This window comes from Pleurodeles waltl, chromosome 8, assembly GCF_031143425.1.
Source record: "Pleurodeles waltl isolate 20211129_DDA chromosome 8, aPleWal1.hap1.20221129, whole genome shotgun sequence".
NCBI lineage: Eukaryota > Metazoa > Chordata > Amphibia > Caudata > Salamandridae > Pleurodeles > Pleurodeles waltl.
This window is the reverse complement of record NC_090447.1, coordinates 424,183,135-424,209,332: the sequence shown is the minus strand read 5'-3', so window position 1 is coordinate 424,209,332 and position 26,198 is coordinate 424,183,135. Positions and strand designations below refer to the sequence as shown.

The following is a 26,198-nucleotide window of genomic DNA, read 5'->3' as shown; positions in this document are numbered from 1 at the left end:
AAAAATAAGTTTGCTTGCAGTCAAATGTATCGGCAAAAGTGCAATTAGCCATGGAGATAGCCAAGGCGGTAACAAAACCTCCCAAGGAGGGACAAACGTAAACCATTTAGCAATGTAATCAAATGATTTTTGAAGGGCAAGCCCATGGACGAGAGATAGTGATGAGCGTGAGGTGGGAGTTGTTAAAAGCCCAGATACATACCAACACGTTGGAAAAGCAGCACATGCACGCTGCTATTCTCAACCTAAAAACGACAATCAGAAACACATGAGCCAATCACACTCTAAACTTACTGATGTAATATATCTATTATTTATATTTCTTGTCATTTGTACAGATATCAATTGCCTTCACAGTAATGGTTTATTGCTTGGATTTGTGGATCATATATTTCCATATGTAATATTGTATATACATTTTCAGGGGCAGCTCCTCCGTAATGGTGAAGAAGCGTTACCCCACTGACTACGAGCCAGCAGTTGAAAAATAAAACAATATTTAATTATCTTTTTATTTTTCAGCTGCTGGCTGAGCCAGTATGTGTAGGGAGTGGCAGGGCTGGGCTGTGGGAGGGAGGAGGAGTGGAGTGCGTGCACTTAAGTGCGCATGTCAGTTTGGCTGGCCGTCATAGGCCAGCCAAACAGACATGCGCACTTAGGTTACCCCAACCTGGCTGTGTTGCACAGCCGGGTTGAAGAAACAGAACAGACTCCAGTGCACTCTCTGAGCGGCAGACCAAGCTGCCTAGACCAACCCTGGCACTGCTGTCATGCTAGGTACAGCATGAGAGCAGCTCCAGCATTGTGTGGGGAACCTGTGCTGGTGTCCCATGGACTGCTGTCACACCATCAGGAGTGAAGAGGAGCGAGGCGGCAGGCACCATCGAGACATGTGAGTTTTTTTTTACTATTTTTTATTTTGTTACCCACGTCCCCATCCTACCCTCTTGAGATTTGTGTTGGCCGCCACTGTACATTATGGTCCTCATTATGAGTGTTCTGGTGTGAGGTGTGATATTTATCCCACCTGATATATAGTGATTAAGTGGAATACTTTATCAGGTGCTATAAGTAACATCTATTATGAGTTTTTCCTGTCAAAGGAGGCATAGCATGCATATTTTGGACTTTACCGTGGAAAAATATGCATGTGCCAGTATTTTCTGTGCCTTTTTCTCCCTTTATATTCCAGCAGTTTTCACTTGCCGAAATTAAACAAGGATGCAGTTTTATCACTCCCAGAAGATACTGGGTGCGATATAAAAAGAAATACTTATAATTCCAGTATGTGCAGTGACAGGAGTTACTGCACTTATGAGTAATTATCCATTCAGAGCAGACACACAGAAGCACATACCATGAACCGACCACGCTCCCCTAAGTGAATGGCAAGCAAAGGGAGTACTTCTAGCCAAGGCATCAATTTTAAAAATTACTTCTAATGAGTGCAACTCTTCCTGTGCTGCATCGCTCCACAAGGCTGATAGTGCGCTGCTGGCACTCGCCATCACTAACAGGAACCGCAATCAGGATCAAAGAATTAGTGATGAAGCGGGGTGACTACCTTCCTCTGACTCAACCATGTCTGCTAGTGATGCTGCAATAGTTTTTTGTCTATAAAGGAGACAGAGGCAAGAAACTCACCTCTGCTGCATTTTGCTCAGGATGATGCACACACATTGTTCATGATGCTGTTGAACACAGGGGATGATGACCAGTAGAGCACCGCTGCGGCAGCTGTTAGTGAGTGTGTTGGCTCACAGACTAAAAATGCATCAAACCGCTTCAGGCAAAGCAGTGTCAAGGTCAGTCCATTGGAGCATGGCTGCAGGAGCTGGTTTTCATGTGGACACAGGCAGAACCCAACTAAGATGTCCATGCCTTAGTCATAGAGATGTGCTGGGGACAGAAATTTTGCGGATTGATTTTAAGCAAGACAAGAATGCCTCTGAACACAATGGTGGAGATGAGCAGAGTTCCTGGACTGTTGCATGCAAGGGTTGCCCCTGTGGAATAGGTGCTCTCAGGCCACTGCATTAAACAGGGACTGTTAGAAACTGAGGGCAGAATCAAATGTGCAAGTAGACAAGAGGTAGGAACAGACAGAAAAGCACAGGGAATGGGTGCACAGAAACAAAATAATATTGTGGGTAATGTGGAGCTGCCTACCCCATAAGGTACCATGACTAGAAAAGTAACTCCATGCTGTCTGTGTGGAACATACAGTTGATATGCCACAATGTGCATATCACCTTGTTCAATAAATTTTAAGTGACTTGCCCAAGCTATTGTTCAACCAGCCAAACCGTGGTAAAACAAACACAGATTCAGTATTGTTTGATTCCACAAAAGCAACACAAAAAAGTATTTATCATATCATTGTGAGTGAGGAGACCACACAATAAAGTGCCCAAGTACAAGGTTGTGGATCAGGAGCTGGAAATCTCTTTGTTAGTTAATATAGTTATGCCTGTCAGCTTAAGAGTCATATTTTGGTGACACAACATTAAACTGTCAGCATGTCATTGATGATATTTGCTTGTGGAGGCATTTGAGCAAACCTTCAAAGGTGCACTTTTGAAACCTACATGCAGCACAGAAAGATGAAGGCATAGCAAAAGTATTCTTGATAGAGTAACAGTACTAAGATGCAACATCAGAGTCTCATAACTGATCTAGTGTGCTTTTAGTTTGTGCATATGCATTGGATGACCTATTCAGTCAAATCTAATGTAGTCAAACCAGTGGGCTTCTCTCCTCAACACATATGATTCATATAGACACCATGGTAAATCCAGGGTCCTTGAAGCAAGACACATTCCTTCCCACCACCCCTTGAGGCACCTCCATTCTGCTGGACACTCACTAGCACACATGCCACATATACACAAAAGCAGATCAGGAAGTCGTGAATTCGCCTATATTGCCCTTAAAAACTACAACAACCTCCCACAACACATCAGAGCCTCCTCCTCCCTTCTTGTATTCCACAGGAAGCTGAAGACCTGGCTCTTTAAGTCAGCTCCCTCGAGGCTAGCCTCACACACCTCCTACAGCGTCAGGATACCCACATAGGTGGTAGAGTGCTATAAAAATACAGGTAACATTACATAACATGGACTCCAAAGTTGCAATGCAATGCAACTGTAGAGACTGGGAGAGAAAAAGGCACTAGAGAAAGTGAAGTAATACCCAGGATTTCCACAATAGTTGCCACAAAGAAGGCCAATCAAGAAATGCGCGAACACAAAGCTCCCTAACAAGGAAGGAAAATAAAAATGACATATAACCGCTATCATATACGACATCATGGCAGACCTCCATGGCGATAAGTAATTCTGCGGCCAGACTGTATTTGTAAACATGAATCAGACACTGTGTGATCAATGGAGAGTTGTACTTTATTTCACTTGAGTGTTCTGTCATGGGACGCACAGATTAATTCTAACCTTAGATGCTCTATTAGTGAACATGGCATCCAAAACACTGTGTGAATTACTAGATCAAGGTATAAAGATCAGTGGAATGTTTTCATGTTATTTATAAGAAATCTAAACCATCCACGCTGAAGAAAACACAATCACTTCCATTAATGACGTGATATCCATAATCATGCCACTGCAATGCAGTAGATTTGCCAATAAATGATGTGACAATCTCTGCCATCAACACTAGCCAGGGTTTACTTATCAAATGTGGTTTTATTGATTATTAATAGTGTTTCATGATTACTGGAGATGCTGGATGTAACATCTCCTGAAATATTGGCAATGTAGCATATCTGCTTAAGTATACATTGTAGTTACATACTATAGTTTAGAGTGTAATGTATTTAAAGTCATTATGTTGCGCAAAGTACATACACAAGAAATGTATTTATTTACTTATTTTTAACATTTGTGTAGCATACCTGGAGAGTGAGGTATTGGAGCATTTTAGAGTTAAACATAAGGTGTAGCTGCAGATACATTGAAACACTTGACAAAAATCTTTTGCCTGGAGAGATAGGTTAGACAATATGGGGTGGTAGACAGATCAATAGATTCTAAGTTCAACCTGGTGAAATGACAAAAGATTTGGGGGGCTTCTCTGGAGGCTAGGTGGAAATTTGAGCTAGAGTAGTTCTATATAAACAGTATAAAGATTAAATAAAAAAATTTTAACCATGAAATTGTTATCTAAGTCTCAGTATTTTTAATGGGGATAACGGTCCTTGCTATAAAGATAATAGCTACTTGCACAGAATGGCTTTATTTCGTGAGAAAGAGCCAGTCTAATTCTTGTGTGTGGGAATGTGTGGGAGAAAGCACTGCTTTAAGACAGCCCTAGCGGTGAAGGGATTGATCTACATGGAGGCAAAAAAGAGAATACTTCTTTCAAATAATTCTGCATTTGCCAATTTGATCGTGGATTTGGTTTTGTTTCATTCCAAGGAAACAGGAATTAAGATATATAAAGAAAGAACAAATCGTGTTCTCTTTTACTTACTTGGATGACTTCTCTCTTGATCAGCAGATCTAGTTGAGCACAGAGTGAAAGTATTTCCAGAGACACCTGTTCGGGACTCATCTGAAGGATCGGCTGTAGAGGTTTTTTTATATTGATAGCCACTGAAAGAAAGAAGTATTGTAAATTATCTTTAAACTTGCCTTTATGAATCTCTGCTACCACTGATCATGATTCACTGAACACTTATTTTCACAATGAATCTCATCATATATGGACAGCTGCTTACAATATGTTCTTCCTAATAACTGCGAGAGTTTGAATATGTAGAGGTGCACTTACCGTTCACCCACAATTTGTGGGAACAATTCCAAATTTCAGTGCCTTAGTTTTCCTGGTTTGTGTCTCAAGTACGGGTATTTTCAGCTTTCAATCTGGCCATCATAGGAAACTCTACCTTATTAGATGGCGGCAGAGGTGACCCAGAGTTCACTAGTAAGATGCGGGCTAGAAACTGCCACAGGGCAACAGGGGTCACAAGAGTGTATCCAACCTACCATCACATGTGTTAAATATTAATAGGACAACTAACAAATTTTAGGGAATTGGGTTGCATTAATAATCAAACGAAGGAGGATTCGGTTTGCAGAAAAAAGTTGTATAGTAAAGGTTAACAGGAGATTACTCTTTAAAACCATAGACAGAAAGGAAATCAAAAATATCTGTTTGTAAAAAAGATCAAACCCACATTGCAGCCGCGGCCACATCTTTAAAAAAATCTTACTTTAGTATAGTATAGAAAACAAAACGACACATTTCTTATAAACATAGTTCTCCTATGTTTAGTTGCATTACCTCAATTTCAACAAGCAGTGTTTCATTATTCCCGTGTCCATATATTCTCAGTGAGCAATAAAGTCGCAGATTTGTAAGTACTAGGACAAAACAGAAGAAGTACAGTATCTGGTCATAAATGTCCTAATCAGGTGAGTCGCCTGTGTTACTCCTGCGTGTACCTTTTGCAGGATATACAGAAACTGGTTGCAAAATCCTCATTCCCATGGCTAGGCCCCTGGCAGATTCTGGTCGCACTCAGAGCCGAGTTAGCGTGGCTGGATGTATAATGCCCCACAGTTAAAGCCTGCTCCCTACCTTGGTGGTCTCCTCGGGCTGGGTCACATCATGGTTGTTTCTATGTCGCTTCTCGGAGATCCCATCACAGCATATTATTTGGATGTTCGTATATTATCACATCCTATTGGTTTCTCTCAGCCTCTCTTGGCTGAACTGCTCAGAGCATACACCATGGGAAGTCGCATAACTTACGTTCCCATGGGTTGTCCTTATTGCTTCTGGGTGGACCTCTCAGTGCACATACCAGGCCTGACTGTATAATCCTCATTCCTATGGGTTGACCCTCCCCCAGCTGCCCTTGTTTGGACTCCTCAGAACAACTGCTCTGACTGGTTTTTATTACTCATTCCTACGGGTGGATATTCTGTACCTGGTTGTATCATGGTTGCTGCAATGTCGTCATCTGTGGACCATTCAGACTGCTGGGGTAATATGCATTCACACAGCTGCCCCATACCATGCTTGGGAGGAGTTCTCAAAGAATATACCATTGCTAGTAACAAAATAGTCATTCCTTTGGCTCACTTCCTGCCACTACTGCATGAACTCCTAGGGCATATTTCACTGAGGTCTGCATAATGTACATTCCCATGGGCTGCTCTCTACCACTCCTGGATGGAGTCCTCAAAGCAAGTACCTCAGCTAGTTGTATAAATCTTATTTGTATGGGATGCATCCTGCCACACTTGGGTGGACTCATCTGGCATACAATATAGATGAGAGTATCATGTTTGCTCCTATATTCACTCCATGGTGGAGCCATCAGTCTTATACTATTGTAGGTTCTATAATACCCATTCTAGACCATCGCTCCCTGGAAAGCTTGGGTGGACTCTTCAAAACATTTACCACTGATGGTTGCATAATCCCCATTTCCAAGGGTTGCAATATGCTGCTTCTGGGTGGACTCCTCAGACCAAATATTGCATGGCTGTTTGCATAATGCACATTCCTATTGTTTGTCCCTGCTGCTCCTAAATAGATTTATCACAGCATACTCTATAGATGGAGTAATAATCCCTATTCCTATGGTTTGCCACATGCTCCTCCTGGGGGGACTCATGCACCATGGCTATCTGAATAATGCACATTCCTCTTAGTTGCTTCAATGCACTCCTGTTGTACACCATGAAGGCTGTATAATGCCCTTTCCTATGTGCTGCTTCTATATGGCTCCAGTTGGACTACAGAGCATACACTATACTTAAAGCAAGATTACGCTTCACAAAGATGGTTGTCGAATGTGCCGCATTTTTCTTGTGCGACCACCAACTGCACGCTCATTGCATGCTGTGTCCATGTCACTGGTTGCGACCCTCGATGTTGAGGGTGTACCCAGAGCAATGCTACAATCTACCTTGTGTGGTACAGCTGAACTGACATCTGCGTGTGTGTGACCAGATTTGTCTGGTGTGGCTCAAGTCATGGTGCACCAGATGTTGTGCCTCATTCAAAGGAGGTATTGAATGGGAACTGATTGTGTGTTCAGAAGTGCCTGGTGTGGCTCAAGTCATCACGCACCAGGTGGGGTGTCTCATTCCAGGTAGAGACTGCACTTGTAACTTTTTGTGAGCACCGGGATTGTCTGGTGCGACTCATGTCATCGCGCACCAGACGTTGTGCCTCATTCCAGGGAGGCATGGCAGTGGTAATGTTTCATGTGCAGCGGGAGTAGCTGGTGCGACTCAAGTCATCGCGCACCAGACGCATGCCTCATTCCAGGGAGGCACCGCAGTGGTAACATTTTTATGTGCAAGCAGAATTATCTGGTGCGACTCAAGTCATTGCACACCAGATGTTGGGCCTCATCCGAGGGAGGCCCTGCATTGAGCACTTTGCATCTGCTTTCGGAAGTGTCTGGTGCGACTCAGTTAATCGCGCACCAGATCATGTGCCCATACTAGGAGGGCACAGATTTGGTAAATTCTTCTCGTGACCTTGGGTGGTCCAAGTCATCAACGCCCCAGACATGGTGCCTCCTGTCCCGGGAGGTGCCGAATTGGTAACTGTCTGTGAAGTGGTGTGTCTGGCTTGGCTGGGCACCACTGTGAGCAGCGTGTCCCAAGGCTACCTTCCCCCTGTGCTTTGCAGACTGGGGACTGTGCCGGAAGGCCAGTGTGGAGACCCATGAGTGACCTTCCTGAGTGGGGACCAAACCTCCATTTCTCCCCTCTTCCCCTGTATCTTTGCCCCGCAATCTTGAATAAGTGTAACCAATGGCCACGAGTGGTTTAATATCCGGCTAAAGGCTGCGTCACTTCTAACTCTGAGGGGGGTGGGAATTGGTTACAAGGTGGAAGAAGGTGTGAGTCCAAGAGGGGTCTGCAACTCATTTACACCTCACCTGCCGGTTGTCAGAGGACCACATTAGGGTGCATGAAGCAAGTGTGTGTGTGAGTGTGTGTAGGCGAGCGTGGCTGACATCCCTGGCACCATGTAGCGGTGCAGACTGAGTGTGTGGGAGTGAGTGTCTGGAACTGATTTCACTGCACAGCTGCATTGCCATGCACATTTTTTACTACTGTGGTTGACATTGACGTTTACTGGTGCAGCGTAGGCTGCGGAGCTATTTCAAAAGTGCTGTAGTTATCTGTATCTATACATCGCTGCTATCATTGGAAACTGGGATGCAACCTACAACTGTTTTTTATTGAATTGGGGTGATCGTTGGGGTGAGGCTTGTGCTGCCAACACCATTTTACCGCATGTGGGTGCGGGAAGGGAAAGAATTTGTTTTTTCATGTGTACAACCTGCTGTCTTCGTATTAACACAGTTGCGCCTTTTATTATTAGTGACATTTCTGAATGTGATTTATGCCCAGATTTACATGACGTTATTGTGGTGTTAATGCATGTGTGTCGAATACAAACTTTAATTTCATACACCTCGGGTGAAGTCTTGCTTGTGACGCTCAGTGTACTTATTGTGTAGTCATGCTGTGCCAATGTTTTACACATTGCCTCTGTGATAAGCCTGACTGCTGTGTGCCAAGCTGCACAAGGGTGAGCACAGGTTATACAGTGAGTGTAATCACCCATCCCAGACAGGAGTGGTAGGTTCTGCCTGGCAGTGGCCCCACCTCAGCCTACCAGAACATGCCGCCTCAACACCTTCCCACATATAAGTCAGGTTACTCCTACAAGTTATATTTATTTATAAATAAGCATCAAAAGCCTCATGTACAAAACATTGGTCAGAAAGTAAGGGGTTGCAACCAGTGTGGAGTTTTGCAAACCCACTTAAGTACTAATAGGCCGGTTTGCAAAATTCCCATTTGGAGTGGGTCGCAATCTGATCTACATCATGAATATTTTTGAGGTAGATCACAATTTGTGACTTACAACAATTGGATGCCATCACAGGGAAGTTGGCCAGCTTGGGTCGGAAACCACCATGTGTGTGATTGCAGTTAAATAAAGCAAACTTTTTTAAATGCAGCCCATTTTCTTTAAAGGAAAAGGAGGCGCAGTTAAAAAAATGTTTCCTTTTTTAAACAAATTTGTTTGAGGGTTTGCAATGGTACCCTGGACCACCTCCTACTCCCGAACAAACGTTTTTTTAACTTTACAAAAGAGAATGGGTTCCAGGAGAACTGATTAACTTTTGTGAATGACTTACCACCCCAAATAAAGAGTCTGATCTTTTTCAAATCTGGTCCTCAGCACATCAAAGACTACCCACATAGGGTGCATCACACACACACTCTATCACTCTCATGTATTTGTGGGCTAGCCCTTTTCAACAGTGCTTTGGCGCGACGTCAGTGGTATGAAGCGCTAAATGATTGCAACTACAATACAATACAATACAATACAATACAATGAAATGGACTTGTCCTATTGAATTTAAGTTTGCTATAGAAAGTGTACAACGTAACACCCGGATCTCAACAGACCAACATTTGATCAACACAAAGACAAATAAGCCTGTGGTTCCACCCACCCTTTTATACCCCCCCCCCAAAAAAATATATATAATTATGGATGGGCCATTACTTCCTAGTGAACCAGGCTCTCTTTTTAAGATTCAAAAGAAAGTAAGAGCCGTGGGCGGAGCTGGAAGTATCCCAGCAGGAATAGCCACCGCGATGGTAAGCATTACCCCAACATACTACATTTGTCCGTTTACCTAAAGAGCGCATAACACATATATGTACCGCCGTTCAAACATCACTGCTATGCAATGCTAAAACTAATGATTATAACATGGCAAAATTAAGTTTACGATAGATAGATAGATAGATAGATAGATAGATAGACAGACAGACAGACAGACAGACAGACAGACAGACAGACAGACAGACAGATAGATAGATAGATAGATAGATAGATAGTTTTAAAAACACGGCTTACTTGCTCCGTGTTGTGTAAGCTGTGTTTGATGGCCACACCATCCACATCGTTCTGCCAATGCTAAATAACGAATATGGACAGTGGGCGTGTGCGTGTGGAAATGGTGGTATAAACGTTAACAAAATCCACACTGTTAAGTCAGTAACACAAAAGGGAATATGAGGCCAGCGCAACAGAAGAAATAGGTTGCTAAGCCCATTACAAATCCCATCTTACCTTTGAATCCCGAATGGTATAGGCAGGGCTGGCTGAGGGGCTCGCTCCGGCTCACCGCGGCCATCCCTTCATCCTACACACCGGAGTAATGAGCGGAAGAAGCGGGTCCCTTGCTTTTCGCTCCACACCCAGGCTCCGGAGAGGTAATGTAGACAATGTAATTCGGAAGTGGCGCAATGAAACTGCGGCATGGCACAAGGTAGCGCACCTTTAGGGACAGCTCACGTTATCCTCATCTTCTCATATAGTATTATCTAGTCGGCGTGCTAACCCGCGGCTGAGAGGCATAGGGTGCCACGATCCTCAGGCACGTTTCACGTCTAGTACTACATACCGATGATGCCACACAACCGCGTCATGTGCCATACACGTTTGTTTCATGTGGCATATTTGACATTTAAATCATGTATTTTATTGTTATTGCATTTATATAGCGCTTACATAGAAGCCAATAGACCTGACTCAGGCGGCTGTCTCCCGTCTGAAATTGCGTCTGTTTCAAAAGTCATTAGAAGAAATACATTCTCTTATTTTTTTATTTCCCACTTTCCTCTTCTAACATTGGTATGCATGCCGGCTTACTACCGCCGAAGAAGTGTTGAACCGTTTTATGACGAGTAGCAGGCTACGCCGGGCTGGGAACGCAAAGCAACCCTGGCAAATTTTGTCAGCCCAGCCCCCAGAAGGTGCATGGCGACCACTACAATGGAGTTTGGAGGGGTTTCCCCCCAACCCACACCAATTTGAGAAAAATAGCAAAAATTGTGCAGTCTAGGACACATTCTTCATTATATATTCAATTGTATTAGTTTTTAAAGCCTAGTAAATGATGACCTTACACACGACCCGAATACAGCAATCTTTATTGGGGTTCTTCAAGGATTTCCTCACCATTGTGGGCATGTGACCTCCTAAATTAGGCTTAGATGACACATAATAGGCCAGTGATATCTACTACCCTCAGAGGTCGACTCAAATCTTTTGACTCAGACGAGAGTACTAAGATCATCAAATCAAACAATAAGAACCGTAAGAAACATGATATTTTACTAACATTACTCCCAACCAGAAACTAAGACCCATTGTTCACTTGTGGCTCATGGAGTAAACCAGGGGCAGGGCGGCACGGGGGGAATAATAATAATATACAAATAAAGAAAACAAAAATGTACCTACACTCCGCGCCGCTGCTCCACCGTGTCCTCAGCAGGCAGCAAAGGCTCCCAGCGACGGCCAATACCGACGCTGCTCAGAGTAGCGTTAGGATTGGCTGGGAGCGCCCAGCCAGGGCACTACCAGGCAGACTGGGAGCCTGTGCCTGCTCCCTCAAGCCCGGCAACACATTGCCGGGCTGGAGAGTTGCCTGGCTGGAGGGAGCACAATGCGCATGTGTGTTTGGCTGGCCCGAGACAGCTGTCCAAACACACATGCGCACTGAGGGGAGTGGAGAGTGCACTCCTCTCGTCCCCGTCATCCCAGATGCCCTGCCCCTTTAATAGTGAAAGGATAATAAACTTAGTTTATTATCCTTTCGTTGTTAAAGGATTTGCAGAGGCTGCTGCTGCCGGGGGGGGAGAGGGGGGCAAAGCCATTGTTAAAACTTTCAGTAGTTATCACAAGGAAGTACAGAAGGAGCAGAGTGGAAAAGCAGTAGATTTCCACTGTTAGCTTTCAATGAGACAACTAATAAACAATATTTGCAAAATAATTTCAATGAAGTCAGTGTAACATCTCATCACTGTGCTGTGGAAAGATACCAAAGCTTAAGCCTGTTGACTGAAGCTAATGCATGAAGAATAAAACAGTTTCAATATTCAAACCATATAAATCTTATAATTAGTATTTTATGACTCTTAATTGACATCATGTTTTTCAAAAAATTTTTAGCCAATTATAATTTCAAATCATTAGTTTTATTCATCAATATTAATTATCTTTTGTCAGTGCAAATAATAATGATTCATCAAAATATGTTTTCAAAGTTATTTATTATTCCACACAGAACTCAAGATGGTAGACACCATGTCAACCACATTTCAAACATGCATGTTTTACTTTTCTATAAAGAGTTTCTTCAATTAGGCCTTTTAGCGCACATTATTTATACGGTTTGTATATTCATATTTTTATTAATAATGTTTGCTCTCTAACACCATCACCCCCTCCCAGTGCCTCTCATTTCTCCATAGCCCCCCTCTAACATGTATTTCATTTGTTTTATAGCACCTCTCCTACCAGCGTAGGATGTTGGAGCACTTTACTCACATGCATATACAGAGACAATGAATCATACATGTGTAAATCAGTGCATATAAAATATTGACCAAGGGAACTACAAGATGTAGGATCCACAAGTCATCCATACTGGCAGGAGTTTTTTTTAAAGTGCTTGGTATGCGGAAACATAAACTCAGGATTCAGAATGTAACACAGTGGGTAGAGTTGACTTTACTAATAATTTATTTCTACCCAAACAAACATTTTTTTTACAAAAATTAGGATAATCAAAGACTAGAAAAAACAATTTTCTAACCTGTACCATGCAGTCTGCATGCATCTCTTTGGACAGCAGTTCATAGCTCACTGTGCTAGATTATGATTGTAACTTATGAACTGCACAGTAACAAAAGAAGTTCTGTTACAAAAGCAGTATCCCACTGAGCTATGCACATAAAATACGGTTCTGTGATCTGCATAGTACACGTTATTTGAAGCAGGCATATTAATACCGTGTGCCACCTTAGATCAGAAACCCCAATCTCTCTCCAGCAGGTACATTAATCCCCAGTTTTATCGTGGCACTTTTATTTTTGCCTGAAAACTGTTGCATGTACGAGGAACTCTGCAATGCTTTTAAAACTGCTGCACTGCTACAAAACCATCTCCCAGTGACAAAAACAGCCCCCCACCCTTCCAGCCTCCGTAAAATGCCCGATGCCTGGTACAGCCAGTCCGGGCTTGACACCTGAACCCAAGGTCAGTGTTTAATCCAGTGGTTACTGGGATTCATTTTGTGCTTTAAAAAAAAAACAATTCCATGCATTTACTCCAATTTCTTTAAGATAGATTCTAATAACAGGAGGAGCAGTGGCATGACATAAAATGACCCAGTCCTCCGCAGAATGTGATGGGGGCACTTGAGTCTCCCACATTTCACTGATACTCATTGGCCCTGGGCTGAATGGGCTCCCTGGAAGAGTTAGAGGTCCCCTAAAGGGTTGGTGGTCCCACTGCACCAAAAGGTCTACAGGGGTCTGACCCGCTCCCCCGAATAGGAGTTAATTGTGAAGATTAGGAGAGGGGGTCTGTGAGCTCATTCAGATGGTTGGTGGGAAGGATAGATAGGGTATAAAACATTTGGATATTTATTGCAGGATAATAGGTTCTGAGCTATGAAATGGGGGGTGGGCAATTTGAAGAAATACAATAAAAGAGATTAAAGCTGACAAGCGTGCAATTTAGAGTAGGCTATATTGAGACAGCAGAGAATTGCAAAGGATGGAAGGTAAGAAGAGGGTCATTCAAAGAGAGGAGGGGGAACAATCATAAGTTTTAATTCAAGGTTAGATTTTTAGGAATATATCAAGAGAGCAGGCTTTTTAACATAGCATGCAACTAGTGGAATATCATTTGATAAATAATCATAAGCACAAATGTCCTAGCCTATCTATGTGAAGAAATCGTGATGTGTCCCTTGCCCAGACAATGCATCTAAACAGAAACCTCTGCTAACATTTCTAGGTTCTCTTCTCCTCAGGCTGGAATGCAGACTTTGGGCCTGAGGTGCTGTGTGTGAGAGTCTGAAAGTGAAGATGATGTTCCTGGGCTCTCAACCACCTCCTGCCTTTTTACTGAAACTGGTGCGAGGAATAGCACCTCTTTCAACTCTTGACCCTCCCCTGACACCTGTGTACCCCCCATTGTTCTGATCCCATACTCCCCTACTCTTCCTCTCCAGTTATACCCTGCCTTGTAGGTACATGCCCTACATTCATATTTCTTTGTACTCTTGCCCCAACACCCCCCTTACCTGTGACATCCTGGGCAGGGGCTGTCCACTACTGTAGGAGTTGGTGGGTGTGTGGTGCCCCTTCTACTGTGCAGCCCCCGGTTTCCAGCTCCTGTTAGATCACCAAACTGTAGGGCAGGGTTTTGTTAGACAACCTCTTGCAGGTAGGCAGTGTAGGCACAGGCAGGTGCAGTGAGTGTCTGGTTGAGAGTGCTATTCCAGAGTTCCACTGTATGCAACTCCACTGTACGGCACTTCACTCCATGCTATTCCACTCTATGCAACTCCACTGTACATCACTCCACTGTACAATACTGTAATATACGGTATTCCACTTTACCTTACTCCACTCTTATGTCACTCTAGTCTACCCCAGTCGAATCTGCGCCATTCTTCTCTATGCCACTCCACTCTACATTTTATTATATGCCACTCGAGTCTACGCCACTGTACTCTACGCCAGTCCCCTCTATACTACTCCTGTCTATGCTATTCCACTATATGCAACTCCACTGTCACCACTACAATCTATGATATTCCACTCTACGCCACTCCATGTCACTCTTTGCACCAGTACACTCTACAACACTCCACTGTACGACACTCCATTATACGCTATTCCAATGCACTGTATGACACTCCACTTTACAATATTGTACTGTATGTCACTACACTGTACCTCACTCCACTGTATGCCACTTCACTCTACACCTCTGCAGTGTATGCTGCTCCACTGTATGCTATTACACTCTTCCACACTACACTCTATGCCACTCCAGTCTTCGCTACTCCATTATATGCCACTTCACTCTATAACACTCCGCTCTACAATGCTCGAATCTACGCCACTCCACTATACGCCACTACATTGTACCACACTCCACTCTACGCCACTCTACATCACTCCACTGTACCCTCTCTCCCTTACCTGGAAAGTAGACTCTGCTAGCTTGGAAGTGTGTATTCAGACTGTCTATATCAAAGGAGATTCTGAATAGAGCAGCAGCTCCCTCCTTCCTTCACACAGGGGCTGAGGCCTCCTGATTAGCTCTCTGAGTCCCAGGCAACCTGAGCCCTCCTCCCACACCTGCCCTGGCCCTTTAAAGTATGTGGAGGGAACCCCAAGACAGCTACCTCCATTTTGTGAGCCCAGCTTTTTCCCTGCACCCTAATACAGCCCAGTGATAAAGGATTCCTAGGAGACCTAGGTAAGGAGCCCCAGACTTTTCTGGGAAATCTTATTATTTGTGTAAAAGTGTTTTCTACTCATACCCGTGCCTATTTACTGTAGACTATCTGTGTTTGAGGCAGCTTGGCCTATTTAAAGTGCTGTTTTTAGCCGTGACTGTTTGAAACTTCCCTCCTAGTTTGTGGCAAAAGACTGCATAAGGCCACCCCCTTCTTTTTCAAGTAAAAAGGCTACATACACCTCAGTGGCTAACCAGAGTGATTAGCAGACTGCTTAATCTGTTTCTGTGATTTAAATTGTGTTTAGAAACGGTCTGCATCACCTGTTTTTGCCTTGAAAAAGCCACATTTCTGAGCACGCGACAAGCAGTGTTTCAGTGTTTTTTATAATCTCTCCCTTACCTAGAAAGTAGCCTCTGCTAGCTTGGAAGTGTGGATTCAGCCTGTCTGTATCCAATGAGATTCTGAATAGAGCAGTAGCTCCCTCCTTCCTTCCCACAGGTGCTGGGGCCTGCTGATTAGCTCTCTGAGTCCCAGGCAACCTTAGCCCTCCTCCAACACCGGCCCTGGCCCTTTAAAGTTTGTGGAGGGAATCCCAAGGCAGCCATCTCCATTTTGTGAGCCCAGCTTTTTCCCTGTGCCCTAATACAGCGCAGTGATCAAGGATTCCTAGGAGACCTAGGTAAGGAGCCCCAGACTTTTCTGGTAAATCTTATTATTTGTTTAAAAGTGTTTTCTAACCCTACCTGTGCCTATTTACTATAGACTCTCTGGCCCTGATTTATACTTTTTTTGCGCCGCAATAGTGTCATGATTTGACGCAAAAGCGGCACAAATTGACGAAATACAATTGTATTTTGTAAGTTTACTCTGCTTTTGCATCACAAAATGACGCTAATGCGGCGTAAAAAAAATATAAATAAAGCCAAATTTCGGAGTGCTCGACAAGCAGTATTTCAGCGTTTTTTACAATCTCCCCCTTACCTGGAAAGTAGACTCTGCTAGCTTGGAAGTGTGGATTCAGCCTTTCTGTATCCAAAGAGATTCTGAATAGAGCAGCAGCTCCCTCCTCCCTTCCCACAGGGGTTAGGCTTCAGTTAACTTGGCCCTTTTATAAGTTTCTATTGTTTGTTGCGAATGGTGTTGTGATAGGTTGTTGGGGTTGGTCTTTCTATTGGCTTAGGGATTAGGCTTGAGTTTGTGATTGGTACTAGGGTTGAGATTCCTATTGGTTCCTGTTTTTTAGGGTTAGGTTTGTGATTGGTACTAGGGTTGAGATTCCTATTGGTTCCTGGTTTTAGGGTTGGGTTTGTGATTGGTACTAGGGTTGAGATTCTTATTGGTTTTTGGTTTTAGGGTTGGGGTTGTGATTGGTTGTCAGGATTACAAGTTTGATTGGCGAATAGGGCTGGGTCTCCCATTGGTTGTGGGGTTTAGGGTTACAAATTTGATTGTTTAGAGTTAGGACTAGGTTTCTTTTGGCCAGTGGGGCTATTTAAGCCTAGGGCTCAGGGCGTCTCACCCCGGGTGTCGAGGTTAAGGGCAGAGAGGACAAGGGCATTTGCCTGTTTGGGCCTGTTCGGGACCGGTTGGGCCTAGGGCCAGAAATTCTTCCCAATATTCTATTGACCAGAAAGGACCTTACTCCCTACACATTCATCAACATGCAAACACATTATCAGCAAAGACCTCCATCTTTTGCATCTCAAACTGACCTCATACAGATTGCAATGTCTCATCAACCAACCCAAAACCCCATATACCACAACTATACACATTTCTACCAAACCTATAACAGTAAAGCACCTTCATTCTCACAGCAAACACTACTCTGTTCATTCCCAGTAACACATCCTGCCATCACCCACACAACACAAAACCACATTATATGTTACCTTCAGCTAGCCAGATACACACTTCCTGTTCATACAAACCAACAGCACTATCCTCTATTTGCTCCTGCCAGACCCCCTTTTATCATGACAATACCTAAACCCAGCCTTCCAACACACCATCTACAAACATCCTTCCCTTCTTTTATCTACTCCTGCTGCCACACCTTTAAGAAGAATCATCAACAACTCTTTAACTACAGGAACTTTTCCTGAAGACATGAAAAAGGCATACATACGTCCATTATTAAACAAAACAAACCTAGACCCACAGGACCCCAACAACTACAGACCAATCACAAATGGACCTTTCCTGTGCAAACTGATAGAAAGAGCAGTATTTGCCCAGATGTCACAATTCATTGAAGGCAATTCCATACTTTCAGACTACCAAACTGGATTCTGCCCAGGAAGAGGCACTGAATCAGCACTCATAGCAATCTAGGATGATCTTAAAAACACAGTCGACCACAATGGAGTTGCTGAACTACTTATCTTGGACCTCTCGGCTGCCTTTGATACGATTGACCAGGACACTCTAATTCAAAGACTCCACAAAGCTGGCATAGAAGGGACTTCTCTCGACTGGATTACATCCTACTTTCAAAACAGAACTAACATTATCTATTCTCCCCTCTTCTCGTCCAAACCATACCTCACACAAGCAGGGGTCCCCCAAGGATCAATCATGTCACCTTTGTTTTTCAACATCTACATGATATCATTACCAGAACTGATCAATGATTTTCAACTCACATGCTACAACTATGCAGATGACACACAAATACTACTTAAATTGGAATGCCCCAAAGACATTGAAAACTCACAAATCTTCAGTTGCCTCAGAGCCACTGATCAGTGGATGACTTGGAGCCATCTCAAACTAAATGCTTCCATAACGGAAATACTCACATGTGGTGACTGGAAAAATTATGACCCACTGTGCGCCTGGCCTTACGATCTCGGCCCACCTCCTCAATTATCCGAGGAAGATAAAAACCTTGGAATTACCATGGACTCCAAGTTAACAATGAATGCCTAAGTGGACAAATTAGCACGAACAAGCTTCATCACCTTGAAGACTCTGCGACGTATCTTCGCCCACCTCGGATTTCCACACAAAGTGCAGGCTACTATCTCTCTTGTACTATCCAAACTGGATTATGCCAATGGCCTCTAACATGGATCATCTCTATCTATTATGAAAAAACTACCACGTATTCAGAACCCTGCTGCCAGGCTACTATTACATGTAAAGCCGCAAGCCCACATTTCCCCTGCCTTGAGAGCACTACACTGGTTACCCGATGCAGGAAGATCCCCCTTCAAGCTGCTTTGTATCACCCACAAAGCTATACATGGAACAGGACCGCTTTTTATCAGAAACAAAATAACCAAATACATTCAACAAAGAAATCTCTGCTCAACACTGGCACCCCGCCATAGAACACCACCATACAAGAAAAAGACTATGGGTAGTACATCCTTCTCTGTTCAAGCAACCAAACTATGGAATTCATTACCCCCAAATATAAGATCTTGTCTACTCCAGAGTTGGCTCTTTCCTTCATAACCTCCACATTCAAACAGCAATGGACTGCATATGCCTGTGTTGATAAATATGTTTAATCTGATTATGTGTATATACTAGGTATGTATAGTTCTTTAGGAAATATGTATCACTACTATGTCATTACAATAAATTACATACATACTCTTTAAACTTATATTTACTCACGGTTAAATATATATATATATATATATATATATATATATATATATATATATATATATATATATGTGTGTGTGTGTGTGTATTCATGTGTGTATGTATATGTGTGTGTGTGGATATACATATATATGTGTATGTTAGTATAAGGTGTATGCTGGTTGTAGATTTGCCAAATGCTGACCAGCTGAGAGATATTGAGACATGCACCATGTCCTACTGTTAGGGACAAGTATAACCAGGTGATTGTCCATTTGAAAATAAAGGTTCCTTAGAAAGAAGTTGATTTACTCAAGATAACCAGAACTACCCAAGAGTCTAAAGGGTCTGTGCATATTTATTATGAATGTTTGAAGCAGGTTTTTAAACCGCACAGCTGTGGTGAAAATCCAGAAAGGGAAAATCTTAGTGAGTTCTTGTCACAGTTTATTCTTGGAAAGCACCCAGATATTAGGTCTCATAACCAACAGAATGTTATCTGTTGGCATTCGAAGTCTCTTGATGAGATGTTGTGGTGTGCAGAATATTGCAGTGACAATTTGGAAGCAAATCAGATTAAGGAGATTGTAATGTTGGCTCAGATTCAGTTGGTGCATAAAGGATGTCAGAATGGTCCATATGGGGCAGTCCCTGGGTATATAAGTCTTCATGGTGTCAGTACAGTAATGCAGGGAGTTGGTACCTAGGTGGAAGCCAGATGATGCAGACAGAGAGTTTTGGTCCATGAGGCAAAGGTTTGAGATGGCTGATCAGAATGCAGGGATAAAAATAAACATGTTGAAGAAGACCACTGCTTGTCACATTTGTAACAAGGTGGGCCACTGGAAAAAAAGAATGTTAATTGAACCTAAATCAATTGCAAAATGATGTTCAAATGCCAAACATGAATGTGATGCCAATGCAGAAAATGCACGTTCAAAGGCGATATGCCAATATGCCGCAAGCCGCAATGATGTAGCAAAATATAACTAATCAAAAACGTAATTTGAATCCAAACCTAAAGTTTCAACTGAACCCTTTCATGAGTACCGAAAAAATCTCCATCAATTCCCAATTTTTGACAGTCTCATTGGACTAGATCCTAAGCAATCACAATGACGGTGCCTGTGAGGGGAGAATTAGTGTGTGCTTGGCGCAGTTCTGAAGATAAAGTGTGCCATATGTAGACAGAGAGGCGAATGGCCACCCAGACTCATTTTTGATTGATACTGGAGCATACCTCTCTACTGTAAAAAGAGCCCCCAAACCTACCTATCTCAGGGAAACAGGTCCAAGATGTTTACATCTCCAACAAAGTACACACCTTGTTTCAGCTAAAGTACCTGTAAAAATAGGGCTCCTTGAAGATCACCAATTTGTAATATGTTAGTCGAGTCCAATCTGTCTACGCAGGGATTTACTCTGCAAATAAAATAGTGTGACCTATTTATTGCACACCGGATGGTGTGGAACTCCAGACACATGATGAGGATGTAGATTTAAAATCACGAGAAACAGCAGTTGGGTTTTTCCCAGTTCTAACAAAAGACTTTCTTTCTGACTTAATATACTTGGTGAAAGAGGAAGTCTGGGATTTTACAGGCAACGACATTAGTCTGATTATGGAGTGTCAAACCAGTAAGAGTCACAATAAAGCCGAATGTAGAGTATCCCAAATGTCCCAGTACACCCTCACACCAGAAGCAGTGGCTGGAATTTCACCTGTGATTGAATCAATGATAGAGCAAGGTATCTTGAAAGAAATATCAGAGTCCCGGGTTCTGATAATCCTCCAACACACTCCTGATTTTAAGGCTGGACTCTCCCCCATGAAATTTTGATGGGAGACAGCAACAAGACGTCCTGCCATGCCAGCCCCTGCACTTGTTAATATTACGAATAATATGTTCTTGACTTCTGCAAGGGACTAGCTGATGTGGTGCATTCTGTCTCTTACCAGGATGACTTGGCGACTCCACTTCCAAGTCAAGAACAGAGCTATGACCTGGGCCCAGAAGATTGGGTTCTGGTGAATAAACACGTTAGATAGACATGTCTAGAGCCGCGTTGGCAAGGAACCTTCCAGGTCATCCTTGTGAGGAACAATGCTGTGAAGTGTGTCAGGATCCTTGAGTGGAACACTGCTGTGAAGTGTGTATGTGGGGGGCGGTCTTTCAAATTGGATTTATGCCTCCCATAGCAAGATAGTGAGACAAGCTGGCAAAGAAGTGATGACCACAATCACTGATTCCAACTCCAGCACAGCACAAATGTTCAGAAGGAGGAGGTGATCACATGGAGGAGTCGCAATGTCAAGTCGAGACAAGGGCATAGCCTGTTGTTAATAACCGCAGTGAACCAAGCAGCAGAAACTGAAAGTGCACACTCAGAACTGAAAGAAGGTGCAAGCAATTCCACTGGTCAAGCGCAGAGGAAGGGAAGTGAAAAAAATGGTGAGAGACTGAAAACTGCTGTGTCGGAGGAACGCATCCCACAGACGATCAGAGTAGAAACAGACATTTGAACAAAGTGACAGTGAGCAGCCCAGAGTCAGAAGATTAAAGCAGCAGAGAGTGACTAGTTGAAGGCAATCAGCTTGACCTACTATGCTGAGAGCAAGCCAGATTTGAGAACATATGAGACTGAGAATTGGCAGTGAGCTTTCGAGAACACCACATGAATAGTGCTACCATGATGACTGATATACTTGATTGACTAAATGCAAGTGACATTAGTCCACACGCTGAAGTTTCATGTTTTGTATCCTAAGTGTTCAATGAAGATAAAAGGACCACAGGTTCCAGTAGAAGAGTAGGATTTGTTTTAAATTTAGAGTAACTAGTTGTAGATTGTAGGGTTGTCGGCATGAATTCAACTGAACTAACACACTGAAAACAAATTGAAAGTTTTATTGAATTGCCCAGTAGAAGTAACAAGTAGAATTCTGATTTTTGATTTACACTGATGCAATATTTTAATGTTTTTTTTTTAATTTACAAGGCGACCTGGAGTATTCTAAAATCAAACTGTAAGTTGTTGTAGGAAGCTGGCCGGTGTGTAATACTTACACTTTATACTAGGTCCACGTCTACTCTATTAGTCAGTGCTTTAAATGGTCCGGTACTGTCCGGTACGGAGTACCGGCACTTTTTTATTTTGAGAGGGAGAGTACCGGCACATCTCAAGAAAAACGTAATACTTTTAATTGGAGAGTGCCGGCACTTCTCGGAAGCAAGCAGGCACTCAGGCACAGAGTACCTGCACTTAAATTTTTCCATTTAAAGCACTGCTATTAGTGTAGTGCAGGCAGTGTCTAAAAACCAGGCTCTCTAGAGGTAGCTGTGGCTGGGCAGCCAAGGCTTATCTAGGAGACATGCAAAGCTCATGCAATACCACTATAGTCACACAGCACTTACACACATGAAAGAAAGAAATCAGTGTTACAAAAATAAAGATACTTTATTTTAGTGACACACATACCAAAACGTACTAGAGAGGGAACCCTCCAATAGAAATAGGCATAAATAGCAATAGACAATAGTGACCCTAGGGGGAGCCCAAACTATATACTAAAAAAATGGAATGCAAATGCAGGACCTCCATCTAGGTAAGTGGAATGTGTAGAGGGGAGCTGGGGGTACTAGGAACCCCCAAAAGGTAAGTACCACGGTGCCCCCAGCGACCAGGAAGAAAGTAGTAAGTTACTGAAGTTTCCCCAAACCACCCAAAAGGAAGAAAAAGAAGGAAAAGCAACACTCAGACAAGACTGCAAGAAACCAGCAATGGATTCCTGAAGAGGATGGCCTGTGGAAGAAGGGGACCAAGTCCCGACATCACAGAAGAGTCCAGTAGGGGCAGGAGCCACTATCCACCCAACTGATGTTGCAGGAGTTGGTCGACTATAGGATGAAGAAGGTCAGGAATGCAGCTGTGGAGCAGGTGAAGAGTTCCTGGAGGATGCAGTCGACGTACCACACCAGATAGATGATTGCAGTCAGTCAGTGGCGTGGAAAAGCCACCTACAAGCCTTGGCAAAGGCAGAAGTCGTAGTGAAGCAAAAGTGGAGCTGCCAGGGACCAGCAAGGTCCAGGAGGACTCAACCCACGGGGAAGTCCTATGGGGACCCTCAGCAAGGCAGAGAGTCCACAGAAGAAGAGGCAACTCCCTCAGGAGACCCACTGGAAGAGGAACCAGGAGTTGCAGAGGAGCCCACGCAGCACAACTGGAAAAGAGTCCCACGCCGGAGAAGAAGCACGCTGAGGGCTGTGTGTTGCAGGAAGGAGTGCTGGGGGCTGAGGCTACACAGAACCTGAAGATACCTTGGAGGAGATGCCAACAAGCCTTGGTAGCTGCAACAGATGTGGTGCAAGGGGTACTGTCCTGCGTTGGAAGCCAAGGGCTTACCTCCACCAAAGTTGGACAGCTGGTAGAGAGGACCAAGAGGACTACTCCAGACTACTACCCGTGATGCAGAATCCATGCAGCCGGTCGTTGATGCAGTTGGTGCCTGCGGATGCAGGGTTTTGACTCCTTCACTCCAAGGGAGATTCCTTCTTCCTTCTCGTGCAGACCGAAAACTTGCCGCACTCAGAGGATGCACAGCTGTGGAAATGTTGCAGAAGCTGGAAGGAGACGTGGAAACAATGTTGCAAGCAGAGTCTTCATCATGGATGCAGACTGTCAGTTCCTGGAGGGTCCAGCCGTGGTTCCAGTGGCTAGAAGTAGAGGTTGCAGAGGAGTCCTGCTGGAGTCTTGTAAGCCAAATCTGAGGAGCCACCCAAGAGAGAGACCCTAAATAACCCTGAAAGGGGATTGGTCACCTAATCAGGTGACCTCCTGTCAGGAGGGGGGCTCTGATGTCACCTGCCTGACCTGACCACTCTGATGCTTCCAGAGGTCCCTACCCACCTTGGATTTAAGATGGCAGAACCTAGAGACACTCTAGAAGAGCTCTGGGCACCACCCCTGGGGTGGTGATGGGCAGGGGAGTGGTCACTCCGCTTTCAAATTGTCCAGTTTCACGCCAGAGCAGGGACTGGGGTCCCTGGAGCAGTGTAGACTGGTTTATGCACGAAGGGCACTAAATGCTCCCTTCAAAGCATACCAGTGGCTTGCATAGGCTACCTTTCCCAAGACATGTAACACCTATTTCCAAAGGGAGAGGGTGTTACTCACCTCTCCCAAAGGGAGCTGTTCAATCAGCAGGAGGGCAGAAACCTGTCTGACGGATACAGCAGCTTGGACTACCCAGAAAACTCCAGAAGGCTGGTAGAAGCAATGCTGGGGGTCCTCCAAGAAGCCCCTAGAGTGCATGGAATTATGCTTCCAATACTGGCAACAGTATGGGGGTATGATTCCGACATGGTTGATACCAAACATGCCTAGGTTCGGAGTTAATATTATATAGCTGGACATAGATAGTGACCTATGTCCAATACACACGAAAAATGGCCTCCCCGCACTCACGAAGTCCAAGAAAATTGAACTGGAGTTTGTGGGGGCACCTCTGCTAGTGCAGGGGTGCCCTCACACCCAAGTACTTGCATCCTGTCCTCTGGGCTGGGAGGGCCTGCCATAGGGGTGACTTACAGTGACCTGGTGCAGTGGCCTGTAGTGAAAAGATGCATGCACCTTTTCATGCAGGCTGCAATGGCAGGCCTGCAGTCACCATTTACATGGGCTCCCTATGGGTGGCATAATACATGCTGTAGCCCATGGGGATCCGCTGGTACCCTAATGCCCTGGGTACCATACACTAGGGACTTAGAAGGGGGCACCAATATGCCAAATGTGGGGTGTATGTAGTTCAAGTAACCAAGTTTAAAAGGAGAGAGCATAGTTACTGGGGTCCTGGTTAGCAGGATCCCAGTAAACACAAACATTCTGACAAACAGGCAAAAGGTGTGGGGTAACCATGCTAGAGGCTACTTTCCTACAGTTGTCCAGACAGGTTAGAGCAGAGTACGGTGCTCTTTTTATGGGAGAACTGATTTACGTAACCTTGTCTTTTGGGAGTGTTTGTGACTCTCTTTCTTTGGAGCCTAAAGTGCTTCGCGTTATTAAGTGTAATGATTTGAGGACTAGCCCTAGTTGTGGATTCCAGTTCGTTTAATACTATCGTTTTAAGTGCCTCGAAGAAAAGCGCTAGCACTAATATTGTAGCACTGTTTCAAAAATTGCAAAGTAGGTAGAACCCCACTATGCCATAAGCCCCCTCAAACCTTCCCTTCATGTTATCACTGATACAACCCTCCCTCCGTCCATGAAACTATTTACTCCAGGCCCTTTATAACACCTTTGGATTACAATATCAGAGCTATATAAAAACACACAACAATAAAAATGTAGTACATGGGTTTGTTGATTTTGTAGTTCCTTGTTTAATATTTTATTATACATATCACTCTTAAGAGCCTACATTTATATATATTTGTGTGCGTGTCTTCATAGCATGCTTAATTTCAATTTCTCGATACCCCTCTGGCACAATATCGCGCAGTTTTTTGTAAAAAGTAAACTATATCGTCTGTTTCTGCCCTCGTGTGGCTGCAGTGTGCATTGCGCTCCCGTGCACGCTGCTGTGCTGCAGAAAGGCCCGTTGTGGTGCCTGAGGCAGCCTGCGGCAGGAGTAATCTGCTGCTGCACTGTCTCGCAATGGCCGGGAGCTCCTGGCTTCTGCGGGCTGCTTCTGGTTGTCGAGCTGCTGCGGTGCTTCTTGCCAACTCCTCCCCGCGCACAGCGCTGCGCAGGACTCTGCCCAGGTGCTGGATATGGCGGCCGCCCGGGCCTCGGGCTCTGTTGCACTGTACGCACCGCTGCTTGAAAAAGAGGAAAGAGCCGGTGCGTCCGCAGGGTGCCGCTGCTGGCAGCGAGGACCCGGAAGAGGACGAGGAGGATGAAGAGCTCGGCGAGGAGGAAGACGAAGAGCTACTGTCTCCGCTACCGCCAGCTGTGCGTCCAGGGGAGACGCAAAGGATCTTCGTGGTTCACCCGGATATAAAATGGGGGCCAAAAAAACAGCATTTAACCACAGGTAACTAACGGAAATACACTTGTCACACAGTGACGAGAGGTGTTATCTGGGGCATAAATGGCACTATGCGTTAGGCGCAGCAGCATTGTTTTGTACTAGCTACTGTGGCATGTGTGACAGTTTCAGGCAGCCCTGATAGAAACACTTTGCATTCTGGGATTTGTGGTTTCGTTTCCAATATTGTAGTTATAATGGCCACCGGCTTTCTCAAAGAGAAGT

The 26,198-nt window shown here is 44.2% G+C and overlaps 2 protein-coding genes across 3 annotated transcripts in view; one reads left to right on the top strand and one right to left on the bottom strand.

The window, feature by feature from the left end:
* The window catches only part of LOC138250007 (uncharacterized), a 117,990-nt gene that overhangs the window by 75,396 nt on the left and 16,396 nt on the right, over positions 1-26,198 (bottom strand). The window contains exons 1-2 of one of the 2 annotated variants that reach the window (XM_069204308.1): positions 10,150-10,454; positions 4,489-4,610 (exon numbers count right to left, since the gene is read on the bottom strand). In XM_069204308.1, the coding sequence (XP_069060409.1) occupies positions 4,489-4,610; positions 10,150-10,213 (186 nt within the window). In that variant the 5' untranslated portion in view covers positions 10,214-10,454. Of the gene's footprint in view, positions 1-4,488; positions 4,611-10,149; positions 10,455-26,198 lie in introns of those variants that run through there. The other variant, XM_069204309.1, reaches the window with a different exon arrangement.
* The window catches only part of GTPBP6 (GTP binding protein 6 (putative)), a 105,531-nt gene continuing 104,842 nt past the window's right edge, over positions 25,510-26,198 (top strand). The window contains exon 1 of the mRNA XM_069204306.1: positions 25,510-25,979. Within this exon, the coding sequence (XP_069060407.1) occupies positions 25,601-25,979 (379 nt within the window). The 5' untranslated portion in view covers positions 25,510-25,600. The remainder of the gene's footprint in view (positions 25,980-26,198) is intronic.